The sequence below is a fragment of the Sinocyclocheilus anshuiensis genome, unplaced genomic scaffold (genome assembly GCF_001515605.1).
Source record: "Sinocyclocheilus anshuiensis isolate Anshui unplaced genomic scaffold, SAMN03320099.WGS_v1.1 scaffold4, whole genome shotgun sequence".
In the NCBI taxonomy this organism is placed as follows: Eukaryota; Metazoa; Chordata; class Actinopteri; order Cypriniformes; family Cyprinidae; genus Sinocyclocheilus; species Sinocyclocheilus anshuiensis.
In genome coordinates this window covers 871046-890451 of record NW_015554075.1, presented here as the reverse complement: position 1 = coordinate 890451, position 19406 = coordinate 871046, and the positions used below count along the sequence as shown (strand labels likewise).

At 35.0% G+C, this 19406-nt stretch overlaps 3 protein-coding genes across 3 annotated transcripts in view; 1 reads left to right on the top strand and 2 right to left on the bottom strand.

Annotated features, from left to right (window-relative positions):
- The window catches only part of LOC107668930 (retinol-binding protein 2-like), a 1751-nt gene extending 739 nt beyond the window's left edge, over window positions 1-1012 (bottom strand). Inside the window, exons 1-2 of the mRNA XM_016460986.1 lie at window positions 834-1012; window positions 493-671 (exon numbers count right to left, since the gene is read on the bottom strand). Of these exons, the coding sequence (XP_016316472.1) occupies window positions 493-671; window positions 834-972 (318 nt within the window). The 5' untranslated portion in view covers window positions 973-1012. The remainder of the gene's footprint in view (window positions 1-492; window positions 672-833) is intronic.
- Window positions 1013-4613: 3601 nt separating this feature from the next.
- LOC107668914 (retinol-binding protein 1-like) lies at window positions 4614-10481 on the top strand. The gene is made up of 4 exons (XM_016460972.1): window positions 4614-4750; window positions 5010-5188; window positions 6074-6175; window positions 10452-10481. The coding sequence occupies exons 1-4, from the start codon at window positions 4663-4665 to the stop codon at window positions 10479-10481; spliced, it is 399 nt and encodes a 132-aa protein (XP_016316458.1). The 5' UTR covers window positions 4614-4662.
- Window positions 10482-13252: 2771 nt separating this feature from the next.
- On the bottom strand, window positions 13253-18153 carry LOC107668979 (retinol-binding protein 1-like). Its single transcript, XM_016461059.1, has 4 exons — window positions 17857-18153; window positions 16967-17145; window positions 14975-15076; window positions 13253-13844 (listed from the first exon to the last, which is right to left on the bottom strand). Exons 1-4 carry the CDS (start codon window positions 17972-17974, stop codon window positions 13794-13796), a joined length of 450 nt encoding a protein of 149 aa, XP_016316545.1. The 5' UTR covers window positions 17975-18153; the 3' UTR covers window positions 13253-13793.
- Window positions 18154-19406: the final 1253 nt, after the last annotated feature.

Sequence of the window (19406 nt, the reverse complement as noted above, 5' to 3'; positions counted from 1 at the left end):
CAATATAACAAAGAGTGAAAAATTTAAGGGGGTCTGAATACTTTCCGTACCCACTGTATATACACCTCAATAACTGGTCTGTTATTACACAATTTTAATCAAAATAAACAAATTTTATGATTTATTTTTATGTTTACTATTTATTTAATAAACAGATTTTTTTGATCATTATACAGTATATCATCATATAAAAAGACATTTTCATTGAGGAGAGCTATTAGCTGTATTGTACTCTATCATTGACAGGGAGCATTGTTTATGTAAATTAAAGCTGTATTCAGATGGAAAAGAAAAAGAAAAAAGAAGACCTTCAAAGCATTTTTGTTCCTCTGGGCAAATGTTGAAGCCTGTGCTCTATTTGTTCTACTGTGGTTTCATCACTGAACAAACTTACTGAGATCATGGCCAATAGGCCAACGCTGGGGTAACTACAGGCTGAATAACATTGTCATTAGAAGAGGATCGCAGCTATTAAATATATGTATAGTTCACCTTTAGCATCCTGTTGTCAAATCCCTTAGTAAATTCTTCCTTCTCAACTCCAACAGCGAAGCTCAGCTCATAGCTCTTGAAGGCACTCTGTGTCTTAATCACAAAGTTGTCCCCATCCTGGATAAAGGTCTTTATTGGAGTAAGGTGGGCCGCAATCTTGCGGATGGCAAAGTCAATGTCTATGAGAGTAAATATTTGTAACTTGGCATGGTCATTTCCATGATATATACATCATATTTTAATATCATAATAAAACTGCATAATCCAAATGAGGAAATAGCACATATTTCTCTTATTTCTACTCCGTTGACTTATGAAAACAGACAACTGATCAGGCTTACCCAGCGCTTTAAGGTAATTTTCAAGGTTTTCGCTCGATTCCAGCTCCCATTTTCCAGTGAAATCCACAGGCATGTTTGTGCGATGAGCTCTGGACTTCAGGAGCGTTGCCAGGTCCAGTGAGGAGGTGCACCAAAGCATTTATACTCAACTGTTATTCACAATGAGGGGAGAGGGCAGAGTAATGATAAGAGAGATCTATGACCTAATGGGAGAGGAGAGACCACCTTCACCTAAAAAAAGAAATCAATACATCCATAAGCACTTACACTGTAAGAAGGATCAGGTGTAATAACCACTGGCCAATAGACACTTTGAAGGTTCTTGGGTTTCTTTTTATTGGCATTAGTTCCTGTTCTGTTTAGTTCATTCTTGTCAGTTGTCCTATTAAAATGTTCTGGATAATTGGCTCACTATTTAGTCTTGAGTTCAATATTCCCCGTGCATACCGTGATATTTGAAAGGAAAAAAAATTGGTATAGGCTAGGTTAGGATGACAATTTGTTGTTATTCTGAACTCCTTAGAATGTTGCATTATAAGAATCTGAATTAAAACATGTTCTTGTATAAATAAGATTTTGCAGTGATCAAGTTTGTATCCAGTGCTGCTGTTTTATATGTAGGTGTTCTGATGCTGTCTGGTACTATCTCTGCACTGCCACTGGTCACCATATGGTGTAGCTGTTCATTTGAATGAAGCAGAGCTCTACTCAAATTTGTTGCATTGCGAACGGTTGTTGTTGCTCATGTTGCCAAAAACTAAAAAATGACCGATGTACAGTTAATTTGTTACTGTAAATCGCATTCAGTGTCAAACCTGAGCCTGCTGACGCAGTTACGTGATTACATCATTACCTAAAGCTTTTAGCTACGTCCACCGGTCATTATGAACATTTATTCTTACTGTGATTTCATACAATTTCCCTGTTGTCCATAAGGAATTTCTTAAAAGGGTAAAAGCTATACCAAATGGTCTTGTTCACTTAATGAAATGTCATCTATCATTTGAAGTGATTGTAAAAAATGAACAGACATTTATATAAATACAAGAGTATTTATGACAATAATAAAATGATATAAGAAATGTGTTTCAGTCAAGAAAAAGAATTACTCTGAGGGGATTTATTTATTTAATTATTATTATTTAAAAATTATTTAATAGATAAGATTAATTGGAAAAAAGCATGACTCTTAACTTATAAATTTTGTGTCCCCAACAAAGTAAAAGAATTACATTTAAACATTTTGCATAACATATACCCCACTAATGAGATTACATCAAAATTTGGTAATGCTCATTTGAACTGTAATTTCTGTCATTTCAGTATTGAGTCTATTGATCATCTTTTTTTTTTTTTCAAATGCCCGCATGTTAAAGAATTTTGGTCTGACTTCATAAATGTAAATTTTCTTAAACATTACCCAAATTACATAATTTTCTTTGTGACTTTAACTACCTAATTATAACAACAACAACAAAAAATGGTGAAATGGTGAAACAAATTTGTGAAACTGTATAACAATCTGTTGAATGTTACATAATTAGATTTACTACCTCTGTACTTCTTGTTTTAATTTTTTTTTATTTCCTTTATCGTCTTTCCGTATTATTTCTTTATTCATACTGTCATCCAATGTTATATTTATTTGTTCTTTATTCTTCAATAAAGAAGTTTATTGATGTTTATACTTGCAATTAAAAAAAACTTTTTTTTTTTTTTTTGGAACTGTGATAGAATTCTTTCAGGATTCTTTGATGAGTTCAAAAGTTATTTTGTAACATTATACATTTGATCACCTTTGATCAATGTATTATGTCTTTTCTAAATGAAAGTATTAATTTCTTATAAAAAATTACTGACCCTAATCGTTTGAATGGTAGTGTACCATTTTTTTTAATTCTCTTGTTTTAGAAGAATCAGTGGGGAGGAGAGTCATTTCCATGCAAATGTACAATGTCTTCTACACAAGATTAATTAGCCTACTAAAAGTTAAAACTAAATTACCAGAACATAATTAGTACCTACAGAAAGATGAATTATTGCTCTTCTCTGTTCATTATGACTTTGGAAACAATCAGTTTTGAAGTGATAATTGGCATAGTGCATAAACAATATTATAAATCTATCACCCACTGAGATGCTGCTGCCAGAAAAGGGGGCGAGTGGGTAGGAGGTTATACAACGTCATTGTATTTGATCTTCATTCCTGTGATCAGAGAAATTCTGTATTTGGACTCTATTGTTAAGCATGGAAGACAAGATAAGTAGCAAAGAAATATGTCAAGAAGAACAAGGACCATTTCCAGCGTTTGATGTTCAGAAGATCAGAATGCCCAAAGGCTACACTTAATTCTGTCACCACTGTTCCAGCACTTTGCGTGATATTTATTGCTCCTTCCAGTGTGTCATAAAACAGGCCAGTGAGAAAGTAGGACGAGTATGTGAGTACAGAGAAAGAATATTTTGGTATTAGTTCTTATAATATGGCAGGCCATTCTCTATTTTAATCACAGGGAAAAGATATAGATTCAAACTCAAACTGACCACATGAACGAAAAAAAACACGACATTTCGGAAAAAAATTGACATGGATCTTTCTATACAAATGGCCTTGTCTGTCAAATTGTCTGTCTGTCAAAAAATAAAATAAATAAATAAAAAGTATGTCATGGCATGCTTTTTTATTTTTAGGTGATTTTAAATATTTGTCCAAATACACTACCGTTCAAAATTTTGAAGTCAGTAAGACTTTTGATTGATTAATTCATTCATTCATTTTTGAAAGAAATGAATACTTAAAAGAATAAATTAATAATTCTTCAATAATTCTTCAGCAAGCACACCATTAATTGATCTAAAGTGTCAGAAAAGACATTTATACTGTCCAAAAAATTATATTTCAAATATGTGCTTTTAAACTTTCTATTCATCGAACAATACTAAAACAATATACATCACAGTTTAAAAAAAAATAAAAAATATTAAGCAAATTAAATATTTGATAATATTTGATAATAATAAGAAATGTTTCTTGAGCGGAAATATCAGCATTTCTGAAGCATCATGTGATGCTGAAAACTAGAATAATGGCTTCTGAAAATTCAGCTTAGGCCAACACAGGAATAAATTACATTGGAAAATATATTACAAATGACAAATAATTACAAACAGTAACTTTAAAATGTAGTTTTATGTCACAATATTACTACTACCCTATTTGTGACTGGTTCGGTTGTCAAAAGCGCTCTCTTGTGGTTTGTGGAAGATGGAATAGGCCATGATCCAAAAAGTAAACATCTCAAGAATAGCTCATCATGACAGTTCTGTATCTCTTATTTTACATTTCACTGTAAACACTTCAGAGTAATTCATAGTCAGGAAGACGTCTCAAGACTGGCCTCATTACTGACAGGTCTTCACCTCCTGTTTGTGCAGTGAACAATTCTCTCTCTCGCTCTCTCTCTGGAGTCTGTAGGCATACATGAAGAGCTGTTTGACAGCACTGTGATTGTTGCTTTGACTGACTGTTGTGCTGCTGACAGACTGAGAATCAAAACAATTACAAACTGACACATCTGTCTGTTCACATGCTTTGACTGACATGAGTTCATGAGATGCATCATGCATTGCAATGCGCTCCCGAGGACAGAGCTCCTGTCCCCAAAAAAAAAATCCACAGCAGAAGTGTGTAAATGTGTAAATGCTCTTTGAGATAATCCAAAGGCCGTAATTGGTTTTAGGATTACAACGTGCCCTGTGATTGAGACGCTGTGCTGCACCTTGATGTTGAAACATCAGTGCAGAGGACAAACGCAAAAACGAAGCAAATATGTCTCCCGTAGACATGAATGGATACTGGAAAATGACAAGTAATGAAAACATTGATGAATACATTGATGAATACATGGAAGCACTAGGTAGGCTGATACTTCATTTTCCATTTATTTATTCATTACACCGGTGTGAAATAAATGTTCTATGCTAAGGTATGTGAGATGTTACAGAATATATTCTGTTGGAAACAGTCAGAGTAAGAGAAATACGTCTGTATTTTGTACTCAAGAGATACGTTTTAGTACCTTTGGCAGACCTGATTCTATTATGTGAAAAACAAAAATTGGTCCAAGTACCATATACGGCTATGGTTGACCAATTTGATATGTATTCAACTTACAGGTGTGAATGTTGTCATCAGAAAAATTGCCAGCTATCTCATCTTTGATAAGGAGATTGTTCAGAATGGTGATCATTTTAATATCAAGACTCTCACCACCTTTAGGAACTACCAGATGGAGTTTGATGTTGGAAAGGAGTTTGAGGAGGATTTGGTTGGTGTAGATGATAGGAAATGTATGGTAAGTGACCTCCTTATTTATAAAGGTACAGCTTAAAGTAGGCTACAACAAAACAACAATATAAGATCAGAAATGCTTTTAAATGGAAAACTAATCTGAACTGCTTTTCCGAGGTTACTGTGGTGGATGAGTCAGTAAATAGGATTAGATTGAGATTTACATACAATGACCTATTGAATCTTAAATCCACGAGGGTTTTGGGCTAATGCCGCAAACACCTGGTGCTCGGGAACTTTAGGTCAACTCGCATACACAGTAAAATATTATTTTCAAAGTTGTTTATAAAGATAATTGGAGTGTGTTATACGAGAAAATACCATTTCAAAATGTTACTTCAAAATGTTGTTTAATTCAATGTGTTACTTACTATTTCTTTGTAATTTGTGAAATTTGCTGAAAATTGTTTAAAAGGAAAAATCATATGCAATTTTTATATATCATTTAGAAATGCTAGTGCAGTGTTTGTGTTCAGTATTCAATATGGCATTTATTGCAGTTAAATGTTGTCAAAAATGTACTTTTTATTTTTTTATTTATTTGCTATTCACTCTTTGCCAATGCAGAAGTAAGCTATTTTCCTGTTAATGTGTGGGACTTCTGATTCATTACCTACTATCCATAAATAACAAGAATAAAAATGTGTAGTAATAAATAGTCAAATTTGGCCTACAAACCATAATAATAGTAATACTAATAATGTACAGCTAAAATGTATTGGAAGTGACTGACACCGGAAGCCTTGCACATTCAAGTTAAAAAATGGAAGAAAAAAAGTGTTATGTGTTTGGGAAATTGTACACAATTGATTCTCTATTCTCTGTGTTTATTGCAAGTCAGTACCAGCTTCAACTTTCTCACCAGCATGTATTTGTCCTTGTTTTGTAGACCACGGTAAACTGGGAGGGAGACAAACTGGTGTGTGTACAGAAAGGAGAAAAGGAGGGAAGGGGCTGGACTCAGTGGGTGAAAGGGGATGAGTTACATGTGGTAAGTTTATATAAGGATGCGGCAGTAGGGGGCGCAACTATACAAGACTGGCTTAAGTCTTCTTGAAAACCTGCTGCCCACAACTCATAATTATAATTATAAAACAAAACACAAATTCTGTTTTTATAAAATCCTTCAGGTCAAAGGTCACCTGAATCAATAACTTTCATAAGGCGCCCATGTCCTTTTGAAAACACGTTCCTTTTTTTGCTGTCTCTATAAATTCCACTTGTCATCAGCAGGTGGCGATATGTACCTAAATATAGATTCTTAAACACCTTACACACCCTTTTGTCAAAGAGGTTACCCAGGGTAATTAAGCACAACATCACACAGATGTGGTCGAACATCTGTTGTTAATGTTTCAAATGAGCACAATAGCCTTGAAATGATAATGTCCTGGCTCCCCCTGCACAATGATCCCCTAATTAACATTGGTGAACACATGTCATTTATATAATCAGTTACCATATGTTTTACACTAACTCATGGTTTCCAAAAACAAAGTAATTGCTGAATGAGGGCAAAGGAGTGTGTGTAGAAGAAAAGATGTAAAATGTAAATACCAAATGAAATCTCCTTTAATCCAGTGCCCAGCCCCTGCCTTCAATCTCTCTTTAGGAACATGCTGCACTTGGTAAAATCAGAGTCTGCCTTTTCTGTACACACACAAGCTTGTCTTCATCCCAGGTGATGGTGGTCTGTGGGAATAAATTATGCAAAGAATAAAAAACATTGCTGTTTAAATTAACAAACCGTGAAATTTACTGTTTGTAAATTTAGCTAACATAAATTATTATTATTTATTTTTAATAGGAAGGTTTTATGTAGGCTAGTTGCGCCAGTGAAACTGTAATGGATGAATGTTTCTAATAGTAAGCATTTTACTAGTAATGTTTATCTCTTATGCCAATGAAGAACATCAAATATACAGCTCGAGTTGGCTGCTTAGATAAAACTTCTGTGACATAATTCATTTTTCATTTATTCAGCTCATGCTTTAATCAGATAAATTAATGCATGTCTTATATTTTTATGAGACTGAACCATTAAACATTTACTTTTTTTTCTAACAGTCATCAAAATTGAACATCTGAATTACTAAAACAAGGATAAATCTTGTGCTTTCACTTACTATTTCTGACATTGTGTGGTTTTATACGGCTTTCTGTAGTCATCTGCATTCCATGTACATATGAGGGGATTACAATAAAATAAGTAAAGTGAACAGAAATGAAATCAGAAAGCAAAAGTTATTTGAGCCATTTCTAGGCCTAAAACTGAAAACATCAGCAGACAAACACTATATCTTATGGCTCATCAATTTTATCTCTCCATCACTGTGTGATTCATAGATACTTCTGATTATACTTGCATGAAGGGAAAATGTTGGCACACTCATCTTACATTTCCTGCCATCTACTGGACCCAGGTCTTCCTCAAACCAACCACAAATGCCATGCCATAGTTCTTGAAAGTACTTGATACTTTATCTCCATTCTGGGTGATATCTTTGTCAGGTTTTAACAAAATCAACATTAACATCTCCAGTAATAGTAATTTTGGAGGGGAAAAAATATTAAATTAGTGTCCCGTTTTGACAGATCTGTGTATAAATCAGTACAGGGTTAACATAGTAATGTTTACGGAAGCACCTGTTTATTTATGTTTTATGCTTTAAAGGCAGGGTAGGTGATTTGGTTGAAAAACATTTTTTGTTATGTTGGTTGAAAGTCTCTTCACATCCCGATAGTAATCACTAAGTGGCCTAAATTTATTTATATGTATTTATATCATCTGTGGAAGGCGTAGGACCATAAAATGTTCATCCAATCAAAATGTACGGTCTGAACATTATGATAGGCTATCCTACCTGCCTGTCAAAATATGTATTTGCATACCTCTGCGCACCCTGTTTACGCAGACATGATACGTCATCAGCACATTCCAGCAAGAGTGAAAGGCGCTATTATTTTATCATTATGGCTTCGTACTGTATTGTCACCGCTGAATGAGACATGAGGTAATCTGACAGCATTGCATTCAATCCTCCACCAACGGCATCTCTCTTCGTATCGCAGGTTAAGCCCGGTTCAGACTACATGATTTTTTTTGTCGGTTACGACAGTCACTGTGACCCTACCTTTAATTTGAGCATTTAGACGACTCAGTGAATCGGGTAAGTGAATGATTCCATTCATTCAAAACAATGGTCGCCAGAATCAACCAAGAACGAATCAGTGAACACAACTTTGAACTGAGCGTCAGAACAAAGCGTTTTATAAATTAAGTGAGAATTCATAGTTTCCAGTTCATTATAGTATATAGTAGGCTAGCCAGTATAATCAGCAGGTATTGTGAAATAAATGCCTTTTTTTTTTGTGTCCTGAAAATGTGTTTTTAGAGGAGACCTTATGCCTGATCACCCTCCTGCTCCTGTCTGTCGTGCATCTCTCTGGCTGTCAGCACCGCATTTTATTTACCACCATATTAATCGGATAAGCTTCATTACCATCACACATGTGCTGCTCAGTACAACTATATTGGGAAAAACACTCCCACAATGTGCAAAACCCATGCATGTAACCAACCCTCAAAGCTCAAATCACAAGAAATTGGGACATATAGATTTATGATAGGAGACAGTCGTTACATTATTCTCATGGATTTACACCGTTCTTCTGCTACATAAACTTTTAGATTAAATGAACTGAAAAGACATTTCTCAGCTGACATGTAAATTAGAAGTCAAAAATTCTCAGGGCATCTTGAAGAGAGTGATATTAATTTGTGATTTAAGACAACACAGCTGAAATCTATCTTTGTTTTTTAAACCTAATGTTTTTAGAGTAGAAAATGCTTTTTGCTCACATGACCTTTACTCTGGCACACATACCGTCTTGACTAATTAAACTCAATTAACTAATTTGTAGACTTTATTTATCATCCAGCTTGAATCATAATGCATGGATAATATGGTTGGAAGCACAGAGAGGTATAATAAAGAATTCTCTTTGACTCCTTATCTTAAAAAGCTACAGGCCTAATTGATAGGAAATTTATAAGATAAAAAGGATTTAAACTGCAGATATCAGATTCAGGTTTTAAAAAGACCCCAGAAGGCCACTAGCATACCACATATGTGACCTGCATATTAGCTGTTTTAATGCAGAAATGCAAATTTGAATGAAGTTTGGAAAAGTAATAATAATAAATGTAGTTTAATCACAAATCAAAATAAACTTAACAAGCGGCAGCAGACTTATACACAAAACATAACGTGTTCCAGGTCTGGTCTTCCCTCTTTTCTCACTCCTCCTTATATCCTTCCTTACATCCTCCACCTTGCTTGCCACAGCTAGTTTTCAAGTATATTACCTGAATATACGTCAAGCCCATACGTCATAATAACATAAATGAAACTCTTAAATGATACAGCTTCATGTAATTATGTAATCATGTAATGTATAGAAACAGACTTGGCGGAATTGGATGTTTATTACTTTGACTATTCACACAAACAGAAAACCACCAGCACTACACAGGCTCATTCCATCCTTCTTTATTTCTTCTTCTTTTTTTCATTTTCATTTTGTTGGCACATTTGTGGTACACATGGGAGAATACACAGGGTCCAACATCCTTTCCATCAAGCTTGTTTATGAGTGCTGCTGGAGCCAGACTACATTCATCATCTTTCTTCTTGTCTGTGCTCTCCTTGCCTTTCATGTAAGGAGTCAGATACACCTAACATTTCTTGTTACACACCACTAGATAGGGTAGACTCTAGATCCAAAATACCCTACAATAAAGTCATATGTATGCACATGCAGATGGTCATTTATGCAGTAACAGAGCTTCATCACATTTATATTATGTTATTAGTTTTATCTTTTCATTCTAGAGATGAACAAGAAATGAAGGTCTAAATTTGATGAATTGATCAACAGACAGTTCACATCCAGTAGTAGCACAGGTCATAGTTTTGGTTGGTTTTGGCCATGCTGGTAGATATATAGGGATCTAAAAGCATATTTCTCAATCTAGATATGTATTAAATATTATTGTTATTTTTAATACCATTGAGATGAATATGAATGCTTTCACCAGGTATTATAGACCCCCATGGTACAGGTTCTTGTACAGGATTTCTTTAAGACCTTCTTTTCTATTATGCCATAAGCTCTGTTCCTACCACAAAAGATTAACAAAACAAAAGTAAATGACAGCAACCATCTGCTGTTATCTTTTTAACACATCTTGGTAATCTTGTCAGTGCAATAATGTTGACAATGATGAAGCCTAAGGCCCATGATTATGATGATTAGTATTTTCATTATAAATATGCAGAGTATCACTGCAGACATAGGAATGAATGGTAGTGTAGACATTTGCTTCTTATAAATGTATAATTTGATGCCTCTACCAATTGCCATAGCATATCATTTACATTTACATTTAGCAGACACTTTTATCAAAAGCGACTTACAAATGAGGACAATAAAAGCAGTCAAAACTAACAAAGGAGCAACAGTATATAAGTGCAAATGACAAGTCCCGGATGAGTTTAGAGACTTCTGCATCAGAGAGTGGAGAGAAGGATGAAAACGAGTGTATATTTGCTGGTAAGAAATAGTATCAATACTATCAATAGTAAGAAATGAATCTTATATACAAGTTATTGCATAAATGGAAATAAACAAGAATTAGGTAGTCAAAATGCTTTCATCACCTCCTCAAACTCAAGTCAGTGTCATGCCGTCAATGCTGACTGTCTCATTGATGAAGTGATCTCCATTCGCAGTGATGCTGTTGCTGGCTTCATCACGGTGGCAGTTTTCCTAATAGCAACATTTGTGTCTGTCAGGAACCGGAGCCAAAATCTAAATGAGATCACTTAACTCACATATGTGTATATTTATTATTTTCTGTTACTTTTGTGTTTACATTTCAGAGATTGTTTGAAAACAAATAGATGATATAGATGACATATTTGCCCACATATATGCAGTACTGTTAACAATGTACTGTATGTACATGTATTTAACTTGTCTCTCTCTGTCTGTGTGTGTGTGTGTGTACATCATATAAGTGAAATTCAATTATAAGGATGATAAAATATCGGTTACTCTGTAATTTAATTAATAATTAGTAGGATTATGCAGCCCTACTCAGTAATGTAATTATATTCCAAAGGTTTTATAGTGCAGTGTGATGATAATGTTAATTAAGCCTACAGAAGATTCTCTGCTTTTTGAACAGGTAATTGACTCAACAAGAGCTTTCAGGTACTCATTAGAGTTCTAAATTGAGATCATTTTCCTATAGTTGTTGTAATAAGCTGGCATTTTGAATTAGTGTGAGGTTTCTTAAACATCACTGAACATTTGGGGAGATTCGGTGCAGTAAAATGTCTGCATAAAGCCCCACATTACAAGTACCAAATCCAATTAGTAATGATAAGTTCATCAGGTTTAGTAGTGTCCCTGTTAAAAGAAAAACTCCATCTCCCTCCCATGAAGATGACATATACATCCAAGTAAATTTGGACCTATAAGAATAAGATAGTTAATATCCTCTGAAGGTATGATTGGTATAAGTCATTTTATTCAGATGTGTTGATAAATACAAAGCAGTATAAAATGTATAATTTTGCTTGCACAATCTGTTGCAGGTTAAATAGTTCAAGGTGTGCAAAGAGCAGGTTATTAAATACAAGCTTCTGTGGACATTATTGTTTAAGTAATGTCCTTAAAGGCTATTTTACCTGTTAAAATGCCCTGTGTATGCTTTGTTTTTATTAGCTAGCTCAAATATTTCTTCAAATGCATTGCTTGCAGATTCGACCTTGTTTATTTTTCTAAACATGTTATTTTTGTGTATTTTAGTCTAGAGGATCAGGGCCAACTTGGAGCTGCATGAGTACAAACAGACCATTATTTTAAAAGAATAGTTCAATCAAAACAAATTTATTTGCTGAAAATTTACTCACCCTCAGGCCATCCAAGATGTAGATGAGCTTGTTTATTCATCAGAACAGATTCAGAGAAATTTAGCATTACATCAGTTGCTTACCAATGGATCCTCTGCAGTGAATGGGTGCCGTCAGAATGAGAGTCCAAACAGCTGATAAAATCATCATAAGGAATCCAAATGACAAACTTCAGTTGTCACATCAAAATCCACCAACATATTTGTTCAGAACTGTTTTGGCTTGTAAACAGTGCTTGCACTGTGCATATTTCTCTACTGATTCAGACAAGACCACTTTTTCAATGGAGAAATCAATACTATTGATAGAGGACATGTTTTAGTTGTATTTTTGCAGTAAGCAGCGGTTTGAAGTGTTTGGTTTCTTACAAACATGTAGCTTTTTGCTTCACACAATGTCAATTGATGGACCGGAGTCATGTGAATTACTTGTGGATTATTGTGATGTTTTTATCAGCTATTTGGACTCTCATTCTGACGGCACCCACTCACTGCAGAGGATCCACTGGTGAGCAAGTGATGTAATCTACATCTTGGTTTGCCTGAGGGTGAATAAATTCTCAGCAAATGTTCATTTTTGGCTGAACTATTCCTTTGAGTAAATGAAGACCCAAAAATATATTTGGAGACATTAGCATGGAAAAAAGGAATGGACGGCATAATGGACGTGAACATTTTTTCACTGAAAGGAACACCTGGCCGGAAGCCGTTGATAGACTCTGGGCCAAATATGGAAAATGAATGGTTGCACCGATTTTACTAGATGGTGTTCTATAGTTATCAACACACTGCCAATTATGTGCCTTTCGTTCTCTTGTTAAGTGGATGTATGGGTGCTGCTTAGTTCACTTTTTAATATTCATGTAATACTTCAGAATCGCTGAAGCGTATCTCAGCAATAATGAAAAGTGAACATGCCAACCTGGATTTTCAAAAGTATATACAAAAACGGCAGCAATATTTAATTTACATTCCTGCTGGTATGCCTTTATTACACTAGTGTGTTCAAACAAACACATTTAGACACATATAAACAGCAGAACGCAATGCATTTCTCTTTATTTCACTGATTTATGTATTCTGTTGTGTGCACAGTCACAGAGGCAAGATGGGAAGGAAAGCAAAACCCTGCCATGCTCAGAACCCAAGAGACTGACAGGCTCTTCAATCAGAGCAACAGCAGCTGGGCGGCACTCAGACTCGTCACATAATTTTTCCTTCCACACATCCTCTCTGGAGTCTAATTACTTGTATGTACACAGAAGCTCCCAATCTGAGGAATCTTCTTCTTGCGTCCAAGACAACATCCTGACGCACCTGTTGTTTGATGGTTCACTTACAGGGCAGCTTATCCCGGTGTTCTCTACCACTAATGTAAATAACATCTAAATGACAAACACTGCACCTACGAAGGAAAGTCGCTTGAGATATTCCTCTGTGAGGATCAGAGCAAACAAGCATTTATAGATTGTGACAAGCTATCACAGATGGTGTTTGTCTGGTTTTCACAATAGCAGAGATGAAGGCGCACACAGACGGATAGATGTAGGAAGATGTGACATGAGTTTATATACTATAAAGTGTTGGATTTTGCTGGATCTCTTGCAGGTGTTCAGTCGGTGGGGGTTTAAGACTTTTTGAAGACCTGTTTACTCACAATCCCAGCGGCTCTCAGTTCCTGCAAACAAAGAAAATATTTAAAGGCATAATTCTCAACTCTAGGGTAGACCATATGTCCTTTTTGTCCTGGACACATCCTGGCCAGGATTTCTAAATCGGGTTTTGGCTTGGTTTTCCTACTGATGTTCTCTCTACAGGCCTCATACATTATATGTGCGAGTATTTGCGCTGCTTTGACTGTTCTCTGAACAGCAGATCCACTTTCTCACAAACCATGATTGGTCAATTACGTACAATGCATTCACGCTATTGCTCAAACTCATTAACTTAAGCAAGTATGAAAACAATAGGGAAAACCAAAACCCAAACATTTTAATAATCTAATGAACCTTTTTCCACTTTTTCTACAATGGAAAGTCCCATGGATGTGAAATCTTTTTTTATGGAATCATCAGTGCTAATAAAGAACATTTATTTTTAAGAGTAGGTTTTGTTGGCGCTGATAGCCTTGTGGGCATCCCGAGTTTGAATCCCGGCTCGAGGACCTTTCCCGATGCCACCCCCCTCATCTCTCGCTCCGTCTTCACTTCCTGTCACTTCTACACTGTCCTATACTAATAAAGTGCCAAAAATAAATCTTTGAAAAAAAAAGTAGGTTTAATTTCAGCTATAATTAACATGGAAATGTTCCCTAACAGTGGTCTTTTTCAACACGGTACTAGAATGTATATAACCATCTGGTGTCAGCAATGTCCAGTTCTTTGGTAATGCTACGGCAATGCAGTCAGTTTATTATGCATGATCAAACACGCAGCTGAAGCCTAACATCTGTTGTTATTACCTCCACCGTTCATATTCCAGTCAACTTCATTTAAAAATCCTAATGATGGTGTTTGACGCCCATTAGAATTATTTAAACCAAGTTCAAATGTATTAAAGCAATCAATCTGTCAGCGTTGTGCTTTTTCAGGTGCATCATCACAGGGCTGAAAGTTTTGAGATTTGAGAATAGCTCTTACCCCACCATCTGCAGCGTACCTCCTAGACGAAACAATTTCTGACATGCCGTATTGTATATGCTTTAGGCTATTTCTGATACTGTATATATCAGCTCTATGCGAAACAATCATACCTGGGAGGGAATACCATCAAGGACATTGCAAATGAAATGCATGAGACGTGGCCTACCAAGTGAAGCTCATCTCCCTCAATCCAGTGGGTCCAGCCCCTCCCCTCGATCTCTCCTTTCTGCACACATACCAGTTTATCTCCATCCCAGGTGATGGTGGTCTATAATGCATAACAGAGATTTATTTTTAACATATATTGTATACAGCAAAAATAGAGTTAAGTAAGAATTGTAAGACACGGAAGCAGAACAGATTTTGCAAGAGCAGTGGGAAAAGAAGAGCACATCTATATTATACCGACGCAAAAAGAAAATTAAATCTGACCCACAATAAATGTGTTTGCACTGCGATTATATGCTGCACAAAGAGAAGCATGTTGGAATGGCCTCTTCTTCTGCCAGATTTCAGTGAAAGAAATTAAAAAACACAATGCTGGGTGCTGTTAGGACTGAATGGGGTGAGTGATTTTTGTTCAGGGCAAACCGGGTCACAACATCTTTAGTGAATGCTGCGTTTCAAGTGTTTTTATTTACTGCAACTCAACAAAATTTGAGTTGTATCAGAAAGTGAACTTAAACAACGGCCAGTTTTTAGAGAGGAGACACGTCTAGTGCATCATAACTAACACTTTGTTTATTTTCTGCTGGACCAGTTGCTATGGTTAACTAAAACTACATTAATAAAGCTTAAATAAAATAAAATATAAGTATTAGATGAAAATGTAAACTAAATTAAATTTTTGAAATGTTGCCTTGGCAAATAACCAAAATAAAACTAAAACTAAAATAAAAGTAAATTAAATGTCTATTTAGAAATATATATAAAAAATAATAAAATAATAATAAAAATGACAAAAGCACATCAAATAATTCCTAAAGATGAAACTAAAAATAAAAATATAAAAACTGAAAAAGAAAAAAAAAACTCATTCAAAAAACTATAACAGTATAAATAATACTAAAATAAATAAAAGTGTACGAGTGCTGGACTATAAGCCGCCTTTCCAATATGTCCTACAGTGGTGTACAATTGTCACATTTGGCCATTTTACAGTGAATCTGAAATATTATTTAAAATATAAAATTCTATTGCAGAATATTGCCATTACTCACCTCACACTCATACTTTGGATTAGAATACATCACATCCAATTGGGTAGTCACATACAATCTAGTCCCAAAAGTTAACATATTGCAACACATCTGAAGCTCCAATTGTATCTAAAAAAATGTGCATATATAATCAGAATCTCTATCTCTGCAATCATCTCACCACAGGCCTCTGATATACCAAGTTTCTCCAAATGACAGGAAAGGCCAGACGAAAATGAAAGGAGAGAGAGTAACGCTTCTTATTAGATTAAAGAGCCAATTATTGCTCTCATTTCACACTTTCCTCTTTTCTCATTAGTTGAGATTGTGAATTGTAAATGACACGCACAGTTAGTGATTTTCAAGGGCAATGAAATTATACAAATGGCAACCCTATAAGAGAACTATTACGAAAATCCCATGACTTAGACCAGGGGTAGGCAAGTTCGGTCCTAGAGAGCCGCAGTCCTTCAGAGTTCAGCTCCAACCCTGAAAAAAAAACTCACCTGCCTATAGCCTTAGTAATCCTGAAGACATTGATTAGCTTGTTCAGGTGTGTCTGATTAGGGTTGGAGCTGAACTCTGCAGGACTGCGGCTCTCTAGGACCGAACTTGCCTACCCCTGACTTAGACTGATCCTGGAATGTTATAAACTTTTTGTGAAAATAAGTATAATAAACCATGAAAGCCTATTTATTTAAACTTGCTTCTTATCAAAGGTTAGAAAAATCTCAAAAATTCTCAATAAATCTTTAGAAAACATCTAGTGTCCTTGCAACGCATAAGCATTGAGGGAGAATCAAACCCATAATCCTGCAAGTTCATATACTGAGCCAAAAAGCACAGTTTAATAAATAGTATTAAAGCTTTTTTGAGTAGTACTTTAGAATAAAAAAAGATATAAAACTATGCTTTTAAGCTGTCAAGCCTCAAAGTGTTTGCACTGAACATTTGCTCACCATACATTTCCTGTCATCCACTCCACTCAGGTCCTCCTCAAACTCCTGACCCACCACAAAGTCCATGTTGTAGTTCCTGAAAGTGCTGAGAGTCTTTATGATGAAGTGATCTCCATCCTGAGTGATATCTTTATCAGGCTTCAGCAGGGTGGCAATCTTTCTAATAGCTACATTTACATCTTGAAAAGAAAATTATAGCCTCATGTGAAAATGTGAATTTAAAACAGTACTCCAGCAATACCACAGTACAGTGATGGTTACAGGTGGAAATAACATGGTACTTAATCAACACTATGATGAGACATGCAGCAGGGTAATCGGGATACCAAAGGTACATTTCCAGACTGATGCTGCTTAATATAAACAGCAACATCTTGTATAAAAAAAGGACAAAAATAATAAGTAGGAAACCACCATGTATGATAAATACGAAAATACTACAAATCTATAAACCAGCCACGATTAAGGAGTCTTCGATAATGTCTGTATATGTGAATACAAAACCTACTAAAGTAATTATTTCTGAAATTCCTCTTATAATCTAATGTGTATATATTTATAGGGCTTTAGTGGCTACACATTGTTTTACATATTATATTTCTCCCAGCAGATGGCATCTTTCTGCCACACATTGTATTTTCATTACCTTGGCTCAAATTTTGATTTATAATTCAGAGGTCAATGTTGTCGAGTACCCCCTCAAAATAGAAAATTGTCAAGAATAAATATTAAAACATAAGACAAAACATTGAAATATGGTACATTTATTTCATAAAAAAAAGAATATTACACTTATTGTTCTCGGTCTGTTTTGACCTCTGTTTGACTCCTAAGTGAGGAATACCAGAGGATTTATGATTTTAATGGTGTAAATGAGCCACAAAACTCACCCAGAGCTTTCAGGTACTCTTCAAAGTTCTCGCTGGAGATCATTTTCCAGTAGCCGTTGTAATCAGCAGTCATCTTGAGATACTCCGCTGATGAGTTTGTTCTAGAAAGATCCGACATCGCAGTTCCCCTGCGAACAAATGCTTTTCATCTGAAAGAAACCCTTATTCAACACGGGCATCATAATCCGATTACTTGTGAACGTATTTTTTCTTCTCCGTTATGGAAACCGTTTCTCCGCCTCTAGTGTTTTGGACATGTGGACAAAAGATCTTTATACTAGAGATAACGCAGTCTATGGTTTGGACCCATCAACGCAAACTTTTTTTTAATTTTTTTTGTACAATTATGTACATATTAATACAAACATATACATCTCACAACAGTAATAGAAAAAATATTGAAAAGGGGTATACAGAGAGGTGGTAATTACACTCGTCAGGAGTAGTTTGGAGTTAATTCATTCTAATTACGTTTAAGAGAGAGAGAGAGAGAGAGAGAGAGAGAGAGAGAGAGAGAGAAAACAAGTGCAAGTACATGGGTTAAAAAAACTAAAAACGAAATTAGATCTATGCCAGGGATGAAAACATTAAAACATTTAATTAACCAAATTAAAGTGACATAGAGCTTCATAGGTATTTTTAGCTTTTCTGTTTCTAATATTGTGCAAAGTAGTACCACATTGTTTAATTTCTTTTATAAAAATGTTCACAATTTGGCTCAGCTTTAGCCCATTTCTTTACATGAATATTATATTTTCCAAGTAAAATAATTAGTTGTGTAAGAAAATAAATTGTATTTGTAGAATCAATGGTATCTTGTACAAAAACAAATATGACATCATATATTTCTATTTGTATTAATGTTCCACACATCCCCATCATCGCAAACTTGGATGATTAAACACTTAAACACTCTGTAGGGAATAGACCGGGGCTAGTTGTCACAAGAGCTGCATCAGCTATAATGTTTTGATAGGCAAGTTCTCAAATGTGTTTTAAATGTTTTACATATAAAGTAATCTATTATTCAATATTAATCATGAATTTGTATTAATAATGCAGTGTTTCTAGGTTACATGTTTGCGGTTTCATAGTTATACCGTTTAAATTTAACTGAAAAGATTATAATGTTTAATGGTAGGTCCCATTGTGACAACTTACCCCATATAATGTAGCAACATGCTACCGATAACAAAAAATACTCTTACAAATAATGCAGATTTCTTTAATATAAAATAGCAAATTAAAAACTATTTAAATTCTCTTCTTAGATTAATTCACATAAAATACATCATTTTGAAGTCTATTTGTTCTTTAAATAAAAGTAGGTTTGTGCTTGATATAAGATCAAATTGCATTGTCACTCCTTTCATCTGTCAGTTAAAGTGTCTGATGCTTTGAATCGGCACACACGGCCCCTTCTGTGCAAAGCAGCGGCCATCTAGAAGAGTGGGACTAGTTGTGTTGAATTAATTAATCTGGCTTTTCTTTCAAGTGTATTAATAATGCAGTGTTTCTAGGTTACATGTTTGCGGTTTCATAGTTATACC

Excerpts from the sequence above, each read along its gene's own strand:
- LOC107668979 (XM_016461059.1), bottom strand. The coding sequence starts at position 17,974 with ATGTCGGATCTTTCTAGAACAAACTCATCAGCGGAGTATCTCAAGATG. Across the intron at positions 17,146-17,856 it reads AGAGTACCTGAAAGCTCTGG|ATGTAAATGTAGCTATTAGA; the intron begins GTGAGTTTTGTG and ends TTTCTTTTCAAG. Across the intron at positions 15,077-16,966 it reads TGGATGACAGGAAATGTATG|ACCACCATCACCTGGGATGG; the intron begins GTGAGCAAATGT and ends TATGCATTATAG.
- LOC107668914 (XM_016460972.1), top strand. The coding sequence starts at position 4,663 with ATGTCTCCCGTAGACATGAATGGATACTGGAAAATGACAAGTAATGAA. Across the intron at positions 4,751-5,009 it reads TGAATACATGGAAGCACTAG|GTGTGAATGTTGTCATCAGA; the intron begins GTAGGCTGATAC and ends TTCAACTTACAG. Across the intron at positions 6,176-10,451 it reads AAGGGGATGAGTTACATGTG|TGCAATAATGTTGACAATGA; the intron begins GTAAGTTTATAT and ends TAATCTTGTCAG.